Raw genomic sequence first — 14,232 nt, forward strand, 5'->3', positions numbered from 1 at the left:
CATTCTGTGAGTGGGCGAGCGGCGATAGAGGACAGAGAGCGGGAGCTCTGCTCAAGACAAAGCACCTTCTCTTATCGATAATTGCTTGGCAACAGTGAATCAGCTACCTGATTATTCGCTGATTACTCGAGCTAACTGCGAGCCCCTCAAACAACTCTATCAATGCTGCATTGTGATTATATCTCTCAGCAAATTGCTGGCACATTGAGAGCAGAGCATATTAATCCAATTAAGCATTTGTAGGGATTTATATTTTAATTTTTTTACCAATTTAACATCCGGCAGATTTCAGAATGAGATCAAGTACGATTTGGCTTCAGCTCCATGTTTATCTGCTCCAAAAACATGTGTTGATTGAGGTGATGAACTGATGGGAAAATGGCACAGAGCTCATGTACTTGGCGTATTTCGATGGTACAGTATGTTAGTATTGCCTCAGGATAGCTAATGTTAAAATATGCAGTTCTGTTTGGCCTCTGTACTCCAGCACATCTGAGTTAAAATAAAACAGTAAGAATGAGGTTAAAGTGCTGAGTTTAACCTGAATTTCAGGCTGTTTTCATCCACAACAAATGAACCGTGGAGAAAATAAAGCTCTTTTGATGCTAAGCTGCGGACGATAAAAAAAAATAAAATCCACTAAACTGTTTACCTGAGATGGATTTGAACACCACCGAGCGATTTAACCTCGCCATCACCGTTACATTTGAAATTTGGCAAAACAAAGAAAAACATGAACCTCCTAATACTTGAAGACTGTTGTTACTTGGCAGCAAAGCGGAAAATAATACAGCCACTAAAATTACCCTCTCCGCCTCTTGCAGTCAAGCAGATGTGGAAAGTATAATTTACACTTTATTACATTCCCGCCCTGCAACCTTCAAACAACATTACTGGCATCAAGATGGTTCGGTTAGGACATGAAATACCCTCTGATAATATCCAGCTGGGGTTTGATGCATGTTCTCTCTCGCTCTCTCTCGCTCTCTCTCTCTCTCTCTCTCTCTAACGTCATACCTGGAACGTCATGGCTCTGCTGGAGCCGACACTTTCGTCCCCATGGAAACGAGTCACTGTGGCACCAAGCAAACTCCGCTCTCTCTCACCTATTATTCATCCCCGGAAACGAAGGTGACTGCAAGTAGCAGTGTCGTGTCATAATGCTGCATATTGTTCAGGAGAGGATTAAAGAGCGGTTCGAATATATTCGTTAAAACAGCATCTTTAAATAACTCCGGAGCAGTAACTCACTGGTGTCTTTGTGTAAACGGGACAAAGATAACATATGGATTAACGTGAAAGTAGAAATATAATAACCTTGTTTCCCTGGAATTTAATTTAATGTGGGAATTGTGCAGGATGGGTAAAAACAAAACTTATAACTTATTATAAGATATCAATTTTTGTTAAGAATTATCAATTAACTGTGAAAACACACAGAAAATAATCTAAAATATTGTGTTTTGCCCCAAATCTGTTAAAAGAATGACCTTTTTTGATTCTCTTCTGTTTGAACTTAAACGATTTACTGAGATGAGCTGTTTCTGTTTGTTTATGTGGCCTTGTTTGTTTGTTGTGTTTATGTAATATATTTAATTTACGTAATGTGTATGACTGTGTGTGGTGGACGAAGGAAGAATAGATAATGCTAATACTGGTGCTAATGGGGATCCTCAGAAAGAAAGAAAGCGCCATCACAAGCTTTTCATGTGACCGTACTCATATTTAAGGGGCCTTACTTTTTTAAAAGTAATTGTCTGCAAAATAATTGTAGATTAACGAGCTGAAGCTGTTGCTTGATCACAAATGAACAAATAATCCTGAATCAATACATTCGTGCAACTGTTGAAACGCAGCCTGTTGCACCAGCTGGGAGGTTTTGAACGAAGCTTCCTGTCAGAGGGAGTCATAAACATAAATAACAGTAGCATTAAAAGAATTAAAGTATTACTGCAAACTCTCTCCACCATCCCAGGAACATCATATACTTTAAAAGTTCGAGTCTTCAAACAAACCTCTGAAATTAGGAAGTTTTTGGCAGCAAGACAAGTGGCACGGGGCCTCATTAGGGGGCTTCTAATTCTAATCATCTGTTCTTGGGGGTCCCCCCTCATCTCGGGGGCCTGAAGGCATTTGCTTGCCTTGCCTGTGCTGCTGCCGAGCCTCTGCCAGTAGTTTAATGTGCTAATCTCTGCTATAACTTACTAAGAATTAGATTGCACCGCATGAGCACTTTACAACAAAGAGTCGAGATAAAACTCACATGTAGCCGATAAAAGTAGTTCCCTGTTAAAAGGTTACGACGGTGGAACAGTGAGAGGAAAGGTTACAACGTTTTGTGTAAAAAAAAGGAACCAGAGGAACAAATAGTTTGATGTTTACACCGGGAGCACGTTTCCTGTGACAGACGACATCTCCTAACATTCATGATGACAGGGGACACGCGTGGCTGCCTTTGTGCTGCACAGTTATTTTACGCCGCTTCATTTCACACGAGATGGGAGATGTTCTCTCGATGATAAAACAACCATGTTGGCCTGTTCGTTTATTTTACAGCAGTGTCTTTCTCTTCATTTTTTATCAGAATATGCAGTTGGTAAAACACTCCTCTGCAATGAGGTTTGATTCCAGTCGTCTCAGTTTTAAGGCAGAGTCTAGGCAAACTATTTCACATGCACTTATTTCTCATATATCTTGAAATCCTCTTCACATCCCGAAAGAAAAAGCTCGGCGTCATGTTAGTGTAACGACGGGTCACATGCACAAAGCAGCACATTTAATGGGATATTTGAACAATCAGACTTTTGTTCAGCTGCTGCAAAAGGCTGCAGAGCTCTGTCTGGAGGCTGAATGGGCTCAGACTCTTTGTGAAAGCAGCAGAAAACATCTGCGTGACACAACGTACTCACATTAAAGATACGCTGGGAGAAAGATACCATCATGCAGTGCAGGGGCAGGACGGCTGTGGTTTAAATAAAGGGGCGTGAGGGTAAAGCTCTGTGTTAGCACCTCTGTTGATTCCTCTGTGCACCTTCCCACTGGTACATTCAACTACTAATAAACAAAAGTGCTGCAGGGTGACGTCAAATGCTGTTTTTAGGTAATAAAGCAGAAACAGGTGCATGAAGGAAATGTCTGGAGACTAAAAAAAACCATCAGCTCCAACTCCTGGAACGCAGCGACCATCAGAATCTGATCAGAAGATTCTCCGGTCTACTATTACTGACTCTTAAGAGCTTGGTGACATTTGATTTGAAGACACTTCTGGATCCCTGCTGCACAGTTTCCTTAAGAAGAATCCCTTTACTTTATCTTAACTTTAATACTTTGTCTTGAATGAATCATTAAACAATTTGGAGAAGTGTATTAGTTTGGTTTCTGAGATTGGGAGATAAATGTAAAAAATGTGTTGACGGCTGTGAAAAGAACCAAAGTGTGGAGTCAGGCGACTTACAGCGAACTTCCAGGTGCATGTGCTGGTTGTCCTGGCCGATGGAGTTGCTGGCGGTGCAGAGATACTGGCCGGCGTACGTGAACTGCACATTTTTCAAGGTGAGAGAGGAGATCCGCGCGTGGCTGCGCACCACGATGTTCCTGTCAAGGCTCTGTGGAGAACAGGAAAGAAGGAGAGAAGGGAAATTATTCTCACTGTCACATTCTTGTAGAAATAAATGCAAGTCTTGCTACTTTCCCCTCAGCTTGTTCATGAGGGCTTTTTATATTTGTTGGTTTTCCTGCAGGAGAACCAGGGAAATGATGGGATTAGGTTTCTGGTTTGGACAAACACAGATGATGGGAAAGGAAGCTGATGGAAAAATTAAAACACCTTTTGATTGATGTGATGAAGTTACAATGTCAATGAGCTGGTAATAAAACAGCAGAGACGGAATATAAAACTGAGATTGTTGCACAAATTGGCAAAAAGAAATATTTCTGGAGTTGCGAAAAATATAGTCAAAGATAGGATTGGTGTTGCTCCACATTTTTCTTATTGTGAAGTAAGTGGCACACACACACACACACGCACAGAACGAGGAAGCTGCAGAACTCAGACAGGAGGGTTCGGTATTTTTATTACATCTTTTGATGATAAGAAAAATAGAAAAAACACACACCAGCCTTTTTTCCTTTAGAGTGCGGCCAAGTTCCACACACAGTAACATTTACTCCATAAAAAAAATGTCAATACTAAAAAAATCCAACAAGAATGTTCTCCGTCTCTCGCACATATAAAAAACATCATGTGCATTATGGGAACAGAGGAAAATGTCCCTGCATCCACCTGGAACTCAGCCCTGACCCATAAAGTGCAAAGCTCCTCCAGTTTGCTGATTAGCGTCGTGTAGCTGCAGGTTTACACTCACTCTGATTGCAGTTGGAACGGTGTAATTGCAGTTGGGGACAAGCGACTTGTTAAAAACTCGCTTTTATTTTCCTCGGCAGGCCCAGTTTATCGCTCTGCCTGCTTAGTGGCACCGGCTGTTTCGGGGGGTAAGCAGGATCCCCGAGGACGAGATCCGCCCGCTCCCTGCACAGGTGGGCAGGCGACATCCGACTTCACCCCCGACCTCACCTGCCCTGTGTAATCGTGCGCTGGAGCTTGATGTTACAAAATACAGAGGACGAGGAGGCCAAAGGACAGAGTGGTTTGTTTTCTGGTGACATTTTGAACATATTCACGCGGTCTACGTTTTGTATTTTGTGTGCCGTGGTTTCCTGAAACTCTGCCGCAGAGACACCGACACCAAGGAGAGTCGTGTACACTGAAACTCTGTCGCTGTTAAAAAATACAGCAACAGCTTTTCTCTCCTCTGGGCGACCGACAGTTCCAGCCAACAGGGGACATACATCTTCCGCCGAGCTGCCACAAATTTTCTATTAATATTTCAGGCATTCTAGGTGCTTCAGCGTTTATGTTTTTATAAATAATTGAATATTTGTTGTATTAGCATTAAGGCGTGAGCTGGTATCCCTTTTTTTCGAGAGCGGGGATGGTGCAGATGTGGCAGAAATATTTCTGCTTGTTTACAGAACATCCCGGGGAGTGTCCTGGAACATTTAGAAAGGGCAACATTAATCTTGTCTCAGCGCGGTGACACAGGAAGGAGCCGCACCGTGGGCACAATGTCCGAGTGTAAACAGGACACAGGTAAATGGAGAAAAATGTTTTAATAACACGGCAGAGGAGGAAGCGAAGATGATTGATTCGCTGATTAATTCCAATAATTGAATTACGATTTCCGAGCAGATAAATAATCACGTGCGACGTGTAATGGGAAAGCATGGGCTTGATTTTTTTCAGTTTCCCCCTGTTTGTGCAGTCGCTGCTGCTTTGCTTTTGACTGGGTTATGTAATCTGTCAATACATGCGTCTTGCTTGTCACATATTTTGTTCTACACCGTTTACATGAGAGAGAGAGAGAGAGAGAGAGAGAGAGAGAGAGAGACAGCCTGGCTGCGTCTGTCAGGGAAGGAAACCAGTTCACTCTCTTATGTGCGCTGCTTCAATACATTTTAATTAAAGTTGACACAAGGGGAGCTTTTCTTAGCAATGATGGTGCAAATAGCTTTTTTTTATATAATTTGTGGAGGATTCTGTTTTTCGGGAGCATATCTCTATCCCCCACAGCAGCCACAGTTAATGCCTCATTAATGTCTCACTGGACGAGAAAGGTATTGTTGAATATTAACTGTGAGCAGGATGTGAAAGACGTCTGTGGCTCCACCTTGGTGACATGAATCATAAAGGTTGGTCTGACTTCAACATTAAACATTTACCTATTACCAGGAAACAGGTTATTAACAAAACGTCCACAGCCACACTTCCTTCTTTTTTGAGAGATTGCACTTTTTCTTTGTGGTGCTTTCACTAATATGCTCTCATCACCACGCTAACAATGAAATGCTAAAATACTAAGATTTGGCAGATATACTTTGTATAGCATGTGCTAACATTTATTAAGTAGAACTAAATCTGACACAGACGTGAAGCTATTTGGAGGGTTTTGTGTATTTGGTCATTAACCATGTCAAGTCAGAATATGACTATCTGTGCACCATGAAACACTCGTGCCAAATAAAAAAGAAACACTCCAAGTTCTATACAGGCTTTGCTGACAGGTTCTATGAACAATGTATTTCTTTAAACTCATCATTTACGTTTCATTTTTAAATAATGAATGGTCCTGGTCAGTACAGATGTGGTAATCTGCAAATCTCCAGCCAGTGGATGCATCACCGTCCTGAGAAGTGAGATCATTAGGAAACTTTTCCCTAAATTGGGATCCAAAACATCTCCTGTGATAATTTTAGTTTTCCTTTTTTCTAAATTCCTGTCATGGAAAAGCATGATTAGAATAATTAAAGCCGTGTGTCCTCTGGCAGAGCTGGAGGATAACGAGCCGAGCCGACAACGTCCACAACTGGCCACTGTTTGTAGAACAGAGCTCCTGATTAACGAGCTGTCCAATTAGAAGGAAGGATCCTCAAACAGGATGAGTCTCTTAGAGACAATCAGACGGAATAATTGGTGCATTTAAATGGTCTTTGCCCAAAGAGTGAATAATGTTGATGTTCACGGAACCCTGGTGGCTCATGGGGTTAATGAAACGAGCATTAAAATACAAAGCAATGTCCTCTTTCCTGTTATTTATGTAAAATGTTCAAAAACACCTTTAAGTTCCTTCAAGTAATTATCCTCAAAGTCTACTAAGTGTTAAAGTGGCTTCAAGATATCCCAGTTTGCAGGATAGGTGCTGATGTTACAGTAAATCCATTAAATTAGTTAACTGAATAAACAGCATTAAACCATGTGATTTGTATATGTTTATCTTCACTTATCAGATATAGAAGCTGTTAAGCTGTTTCTCAGTATTTACACTTTGCAGAATAGAAGCATTCCGTCTTATTTAAGTAACGGGCAAGGTCACACGTTTTCCTCACGAGTATTTACTGAATGCACGACTCGGTAGTGCTAACGTCGGCGAGGTGATTACAATCAGGCCCTGATCTGAGGAGCTGTCTGAAGTGTTCTCCTCAGTGAAATAAAAACAGATTGTAAAGGTTTGAAACTCTCCAGCGCAACACCGGCTTTATTCACCGCGTCGACTCGTATCACACATCCTTGTTAGCGGCCTATGCTTCCAGCCACAGTCAGATCCCAGCATAAAAGTGCGGGCGACTATAGATTAGTTTGATCAATACCGAGCTTTTAGAGGTTATTTCACCGGCAGCTGATTTTTATATGGTGGGCTGCATCGATAACACAATATCTAATGTGGCTTTTAGTTCTAATAGTGCTGCTGCAGAACTATCGACTGATCTTCAGATGCAGAAAAACATGAAAACCGGTCACAGATCATGAGAAAATTTTCACGAGTTTTATCTGCAGGCGACTGAATCAGGTTTTTTCTCCCACACTGTTTTCTCACCCCTGCAGGAACAAAGTGTTTTATTAAAGAGAAAACCAACGTGAGGAAACCTGAGAGGGAATTTACAGGAACTACAAACTGTTAAAGGGCATCGACTACAAACACACTCCTCTACTGACTAAATGTGATATTGAGCTACACTCTACTCCTGCTAATAGCTGGTTGTCTACGAATGGAGAAAACAAAAACACCACCATGAAATAACGTGTGGTCATTTGTCAGTGTCAAGTGATGAAGACTAAATGGAATTTAACGTAACGTGTCTTATACTGGGAGCTGTAAAAGACCAGTAATAAAACCGTCAGACACTAACACACGTGTTCTGCACAGAAACAAATGACCCAACTTGAAATCCAGGTCTGTGAAGTAACACTGGTCACATGCTGGGACGAGAAATTTAAAATTAACTTAATACGACTAAAAACTAAGTAATTCATCACGTTATCGTTCGTTTTTTGAGAAACACAAGTTATAAGAACTAATTTCTCACTTTTACTTCATTGTTATGTGAGTGAAGTGAAGTGAAGTGAATGAAGTGAAGTGAAGTGAAGTGAAGTTAAATTGTTATACACTTGTTGTCAGTTCTGTTATTATTATTATTACTTTGTGTCGGGTAAAGAGTTTGCATGTTTCCTTCCAGTCAAACACCAGAGCAGAGACCTCATGTATAACAGTGTTTTTGCATTTATAATAAAGTTATCTAATCATTTCCCATCACTAGTTCCTCCTGAGAAACTTGGACGTCAGATTCAAAAAGACTTTAATTTACTTAAACTCTGTTGGATAAATAAAACGATGTGTTCGGCTTTATTCCACAGACCTGTTTATAAATGAGGCTCCGGGCGTTTTCACTGTTGAACAAACATGCAGACTCCGAATCAGGCGACACCACTGAAAACCACTCTGTTAAGATTTAGTAGAGCTCGGTGAGTTAGAGGCACCGCCGGCCCGCAGCAGAGCAGACAGTGTTTTCTGTGTGACCTCGCAGAGACGCTGGACCGACCCACAAACCCCTGCGGGAATCGAACTCTCCCCTAAATTCGAGGTGAGTCGGAAAAGTAACCAGACCGTGCTGCAGGAAATCACAGCACGCTACAAGGCCTGAGATCGGCTTTGAGATATCAGTAAACAGGGACAAGTAAATAGGGCAAAGCCTAAACGTGTGCTGGAACTAAATGGATTTAATGTACTGTACTACGCGTCTAATGGGGGGGCGACATATTTAGCGCACACGTACATGTGGTGCACGTTAGATGTGGGCTGAGCGACAACACTTCTGCTCTGCAGGCAAAAAAAAAGGAAACACAAAGGTGGTGGCGCTACTCGTGCTATTTACAACTAGAGTCAGGCTACAGCAGCTAGTAGCCATACCTCGTATGTGTCTGGTCGCGTCCACGAATCCTAGAAGGGACAGAAAAGATGGAGGAAGCAAAAAGACAAAGAGCGGCACAGTGCAGCAGAGTGAGCGGTTTGAGAAGGAGCCACACAGACTGGACGCACCTGCAGGAGGTGCTTTCATTTCTCACAGAGAAACAGCAGAGGACTTTAAATGTTTTTTAACGTCATTAACTACAGAAACATATTCACTACATTGCTGCTGTTCACTCTCCGGGACACATCAGACTAATAATAATAAGTATATCAGGGGAAAAGAAAGCAATTTTCTGGTTATCAGCTAGTTGTTTTTGTTTTGCATATGTTTTCAATTATAGGAAAATCAAGTGGCGCTGATTTAGAAAACTGCCAGTGAACGAGGTGATCCATCAAAGTCAGCTTTAGGTTGTGTATTATTAATAATAATAATAATAATAATACAGATGTGAAGCTGCTTTCAGACAGTGAGCAGCTACACGTGTTTCTATGTGAACATGGTGGCAGACGTGTACTGTAAAGAACAACAGGGCAGAAGCAGGGAGAGCGATGACTGCTGCTCTCATGCATGTTCACCGAGTTCTTGATGGTTCACGTTTTTTCCACCTCGCCACCATCGCAGCTCATTGTGCGACCGTGACGGCGCCCACAGAAATAACCAGGGAAATGGTAAAGGAGCTGATTTTACACCACGTTATCAGGCAGGAACTGTGGCCGCGACTCCTGAGAGCAACTTACTGCTCAAAGTGATGAATTATGAAACTTAATTATCAAGTCCAAAGCAATACGTGTATATATGATTCATAGTTGTGGGCATAAGATGTAGAAGTAAACAACTGAGGAAGATTACAGCCGGTTCTCATTGGACAAGCCTGAATTATTTCTACCAACATGTATTTGTTACGAGTATGAATATGTTCGGTCATGAATAAATTATACCACTGTATTTAAATATTCAAAGCAAACAATATTAAAATCATGGAGTGTGAGGTTTTCTTCTTGTTGTTATAGTGTTGTTACAGTTTAGCTGATATTTACAGAAACAGGTCAAAAAGTCAAACAGGAGCATGTTTTTTCCAAAAGCAGCATCGGAGGCTTTTTTAGTTAATTATGAATTAATGTTTTGTGTAGAGAGAGAATTTAGAAATTAGAAGCACACTAAGGAAAACAGAGAACTTTAACATTAATCACACGTGAGCAATTACCCTAATCTTTAGACTTTGATTTTCTTATCTGAGCCCCCATCATCGTGGCAGTGTTTTCATTAACCAGTTTATTTGTTGTGTTGATAACAGGTACATACACATATTTCTAATCTCACCGTGTTGATAAAAGTTTACAGGATGAAATTGAACGTTCAATAATCCCGTCTCAGGAGATGACGCGGTGATTAATTCACTTTACTTTTTAGTAGAGGCACAGTGAAAGCTGACTGTCCTGTTGTCGCACATCTTTATGATTTTATATTTCTGGATGTGATGTGATGGGGGGGGCACAATGGAGGACGGACGACGGCAAACACGAAAACTCGCTAAACGATTACAATTAGTGACAGCGAGCGCCGGGTGATCAGCGTGATTTCCAGATGACGGCAGCATTAAATCAAAAACGAATGTGACAGTGATGGATGTGGACGAGCGGGATGACGAGTCGGTGACAGATGTGAACGGGAGAACGGGGGCGAGTCCTAGTTTTGCAGTTCGAGCATCACATCCAGTAACTCGCAGGCCATGAATGTGCTGTGTGAGCGCTTCCACTGATTGACAGTGATGAATTACACAGTTAATGGAACAAACTATTCAATTTTATTCCTCTCTTCTGATAATAATTCTCCCGTGTGCCTCACTCAGTTTGCATTTGATGTAAAAAAAAAAAACAGCACAGTGATGATTTTATTATTCACGGAAGCGTCTTGTAAGAGCTAAAAATGGGAAGTTTGTCCCATTTCGGCCTTGAGGTCTCTCAGAATCAAAAGAGTGTGAAACTAGTGTCGCTCAGACGCCTCGAGCAAACTACTTAGACTCCGCTGTCACTCTTTTTTAATTCTGTGAAATGTTTACCACGGCAAAGCCATTATGTTCCTGTTTTTTTTCTTCTCCTGGCATCAAACTGAGGTGGAGACGCGCCGCCAGGGGAAACACTTTCTTTTTATGCATCACAACTTTTGGCACAACACCCCGGCTTCACCACGCCGCATTAGGCTGCGCTGCACTGTCAGGTAAAAAATAAAACCGCCGCCACCTCCGCCGCCGCTGCTTGGAAATTTCAGGTTTCATCCGTCCTTTGCCGATTGTGGGTTTGTGCACATTCCAAGTTCGTTTCAGCTTCTTCGACTCTTTTCACGGTGACTGACGCGCTTCAATTACTAATTAGGCTTGATGTTGAAAGGCTATTGGCAGGTTGGCGTTAATTTAAAGTTGAGTCTGAGATTTCTTTATTGAGAAAAGCAGTTTGAGGGATCGTGTAAATGTGCCAAAGCTTTGAAAGATCTTGTGGAATGACATTACCACGGCTGGTGAATGACAAACAGCCGCTGCTGCTGCAAACCTCCACAGAATGAGGAGGATTCTGGTTCGTTCCAAAAGGAAAATAAAAGCCAAAAGGAGTTTAACTTTTCAAGGAATTCAATTTATGGGAAATATCGACATAAATAACCCGAAGATGAAAAGGTGCATACCATGGCTGTTAACCATAGAAGTATATTTGTTATTTTTGACACAGGATATATTTTCTTAAAATGTTAATGCATTGCCACAAGGTTCCAAAGTTTGAAAAAGTGAGTCAGTCCGGTTTAATTTTGACAAAACACAAAAACATGTTCGTGGCTCTTTTGGCTAAAGCAAAGAAAACTTGGATGCACTGCAAAGTTTAAATCTGGTCACTGCTGTGTTCTATTTCACTTTTTTGAATTCACCAATCATCACACAACTTTTAAAGTAATGATCTCTTGAACCAATATAAGAATATATGATATAGTCATAACAAATGCATCCTAATAAACAAAAAACTAAACTACAGGAGCTCTCTTTAATCATTGTGATAAACCCTACGACACAATGAAGAGAAGCAAAAGTCAAGGACAACCCAAACTAAACTTATTTCTACTGTGCTCCTCGATGTGAAGTTATATCATATATATCATATATATATATATCATATATATATATATCGTATCCACCATCAACAATAAGTTTGGGGTTGACAGTGAGAAAGAGTCAATCAATTGTGTGTTAACTATTGTGTTGGGTTTGCCAAAAAACTACTGTGCAGAGCTATTCTAAGAAGAACTTTTTTGGTCTTTTCATGAGATTTGTTATTATTATAGATCGTTCATTCTTTCTGCATAAGATTCTAGAAATCTTAAAATCAATTTAACGTTATTACATTAAGGTTGATCAGTTTTATGGTGATACTATCTGATGTTAAACTTGTGTTGCAGGGCAGCTTTAAGGTATAATTCATTGCACTGTGTTCTCTGAAAACAGCCGGACAGAGCCGGAAAGTGAAGTAGGACACTGCGCCCCGTCCCTGTCCTCTGGGACCAGACAGGACAGGTGCTCTCACCGCATTCACTCCAGGAATAGTGCACCTACTGTTCCACGCGTACATCATTTGTCACGGTGCATAACAACCGTGGTGGATGAACCATTTTCACACAGACAATTTCATTACGAGGCAGCGCACACAAGAGAGAGCAGCCAAGAGAGAGCGAGGATGTGGCTGAGCAGGAAAATTAAACAAGAAGTCAAACATCAGATGTGTTATTTTCTGTCTGAACCACGTGAAGCTCTCAGCAGCGCAGCAGGTGGAGGCCTTACGGAGCTTTCATGCACGGTTCAATACTTAAAAGTGATAAAGAGCTGGTTTACCTCACACACGATAATGACCTACTTTTATTAAAATTTTTTGAATATTGGGTCTTTCAGGGAGTGATTTAAACCGCAGCACAGACTCGGGCATATTCAAGGGTATTACAGATAAAAAAGCCTTAAAAAGGTATAAAGTCATATTATTATAATTTCACTTTTTTTGACAAGTCATATTGTGCCCTCGTGGCCTAGTTGCGAATTCTCCAAAGGCTGTGAATCAGTCCGTAACTCAACGAGAAGGTAAATCTGCAAGGGGAAATATACCTCGCACCTACAGTAACTTCCCTTATTGTCAGAAGTAATATGAAGATGGATAATAATACCTCATCTCTTGCAGCAGCTATTTTAGCTGCGAGCGGAGGCAGAAGTGTTTCTCCTCCATCCGCAGACCTGCTACCGGCAGCAAGGTAATTATCTTAATACTGTTTACTGCATTCACAGCAGAAAATTACCACTCTGAAGTGACTAATCCATCTCCTGCTCGCACCAGGCACGTGTCACAATGGACCATTAAGATGGATTTTTCAAAATTATTCCATTTTAATGAGCTGATAAGAGCACGACAATAGGCTCGGGATCATATTCTCTCTTCCGGCTGGCAACTGCCGACACGCTGGGACCAGTGTGACGGGGAGAAAAATGCACAAGGATGATATTCACGGCTCCCACGTCAGGAGCCCTTCGCCGTGTTCTATGGCGAAAGCTCTAATCCAGTGTTATCTGCTGCTCTGCTGAAGGACACCAAGAGAAGAACGACGAGATAATGAAGAGCAGGACAAAGACCTGCAAACCTTATGTGGCTTCATGTAGCAATTTGCTGTTCAAATAAAAAGTCTCAGGTAGAATCCTATTTTGTGATGAGGTCTATCTTTCTATCCATCTATCCATTTCTCCATCCTATCATATCCATCTGGCGTATTGTATCGCACTGTATCGTTCCTTATCGTATCGTATCCATCGTATCATATCGTATCCTATCTTTCATGCTCATATCATATCGTATTTATGGAGGCTGTGGCTTAGGGGGTAGAAAAGTAATCCTCCAACTAGATGGTCAGTGGTTTGAATCCCAGTCCAATGCTTAAGTGTCCTTGGGCAAGATGATGAACCCCAAAAAATTACCTAATTGAAATTTTAAGTTGCTTCAGACAGAAGCGTCAGCTAAATGATATTCATTCATTACATGGTATTGTATCTATGGTATGGCATTGTATCATATTGCTTCAAATCTAATTGTATCTATGGTACCTATTGTATCGTGCTGTATCTATCATGTTACAACGTATCGTATCATATCTATTATATTGCATCATATTATATTGTATCTATGTTATCTATCGTATCATATTGTATCCATCATATTGCAGCTATTGTATCATTCACATCTATCTATCGTATCAATGGAATCTATTATATCTATCATACCTATCGTATCTATCTATGAAACAGACTTTATACTTGTATTTAATCCTGTGTCCCCTCAGCGGATCATTACAACAGTTTGCCAGAGAATCATAATTGAGGTCATAAAAGTCGGGTTTTGAAACAGAGATTGACTCGCG

General features: G+C 41.1%; 1 protein-coding gene across 18 annotated transcripts in view; it reads right to left on the reverse strand.

Annotated features, from left to right (window-relative positions):
• The window catches only part of ncam1a (neural cell adhesion molecule 1a), a 229,650-nt gene that overhangs the window by 44,791 nt on the left and 170,627 nt on the right, over nt 1-14,232 (reverse strand). For 13 of the 18 annotated variants that reach the window (XM_047343361.1, XM_047343358.1, XM_047343360.1 and 10 more), the window contains exons 9-10: nt 8,802-8,831; nt 3,455-3,605 (exon numbers count right to left, since the gene is read on the reverse strand). In XM_047343361.1, coding sequence (XP_047199317.1) covers nt 3,455-3,605; nt 8,802-8,831 — 181 coding nt within the window. The remainder of the gene's footprint in view (nt 1-3,454; nt 3,606-8,801; nt 8,832-14,232) is intronic. The other 5 variants (XM_047343367.1, XM_047343366.1, XM_047343368.1 and 2 more) reach the window with 1 other exon arrangement.

This window comes from Hippoglossus stenolepis, chromosome 15, assembly GCF_022539355.2.
Source record: "Hippoglossus stenolepis isolate QCI-W04-F060 chromosome 15, HSTE1.2, whole genome shotgun sequence".
NCBI lineage: Eukaryota > Metazoa > Chordata > Actinopteri > Pleuronectiformes > Pleuronectidae > Hippoglossus > Hippoglossus stenolepis.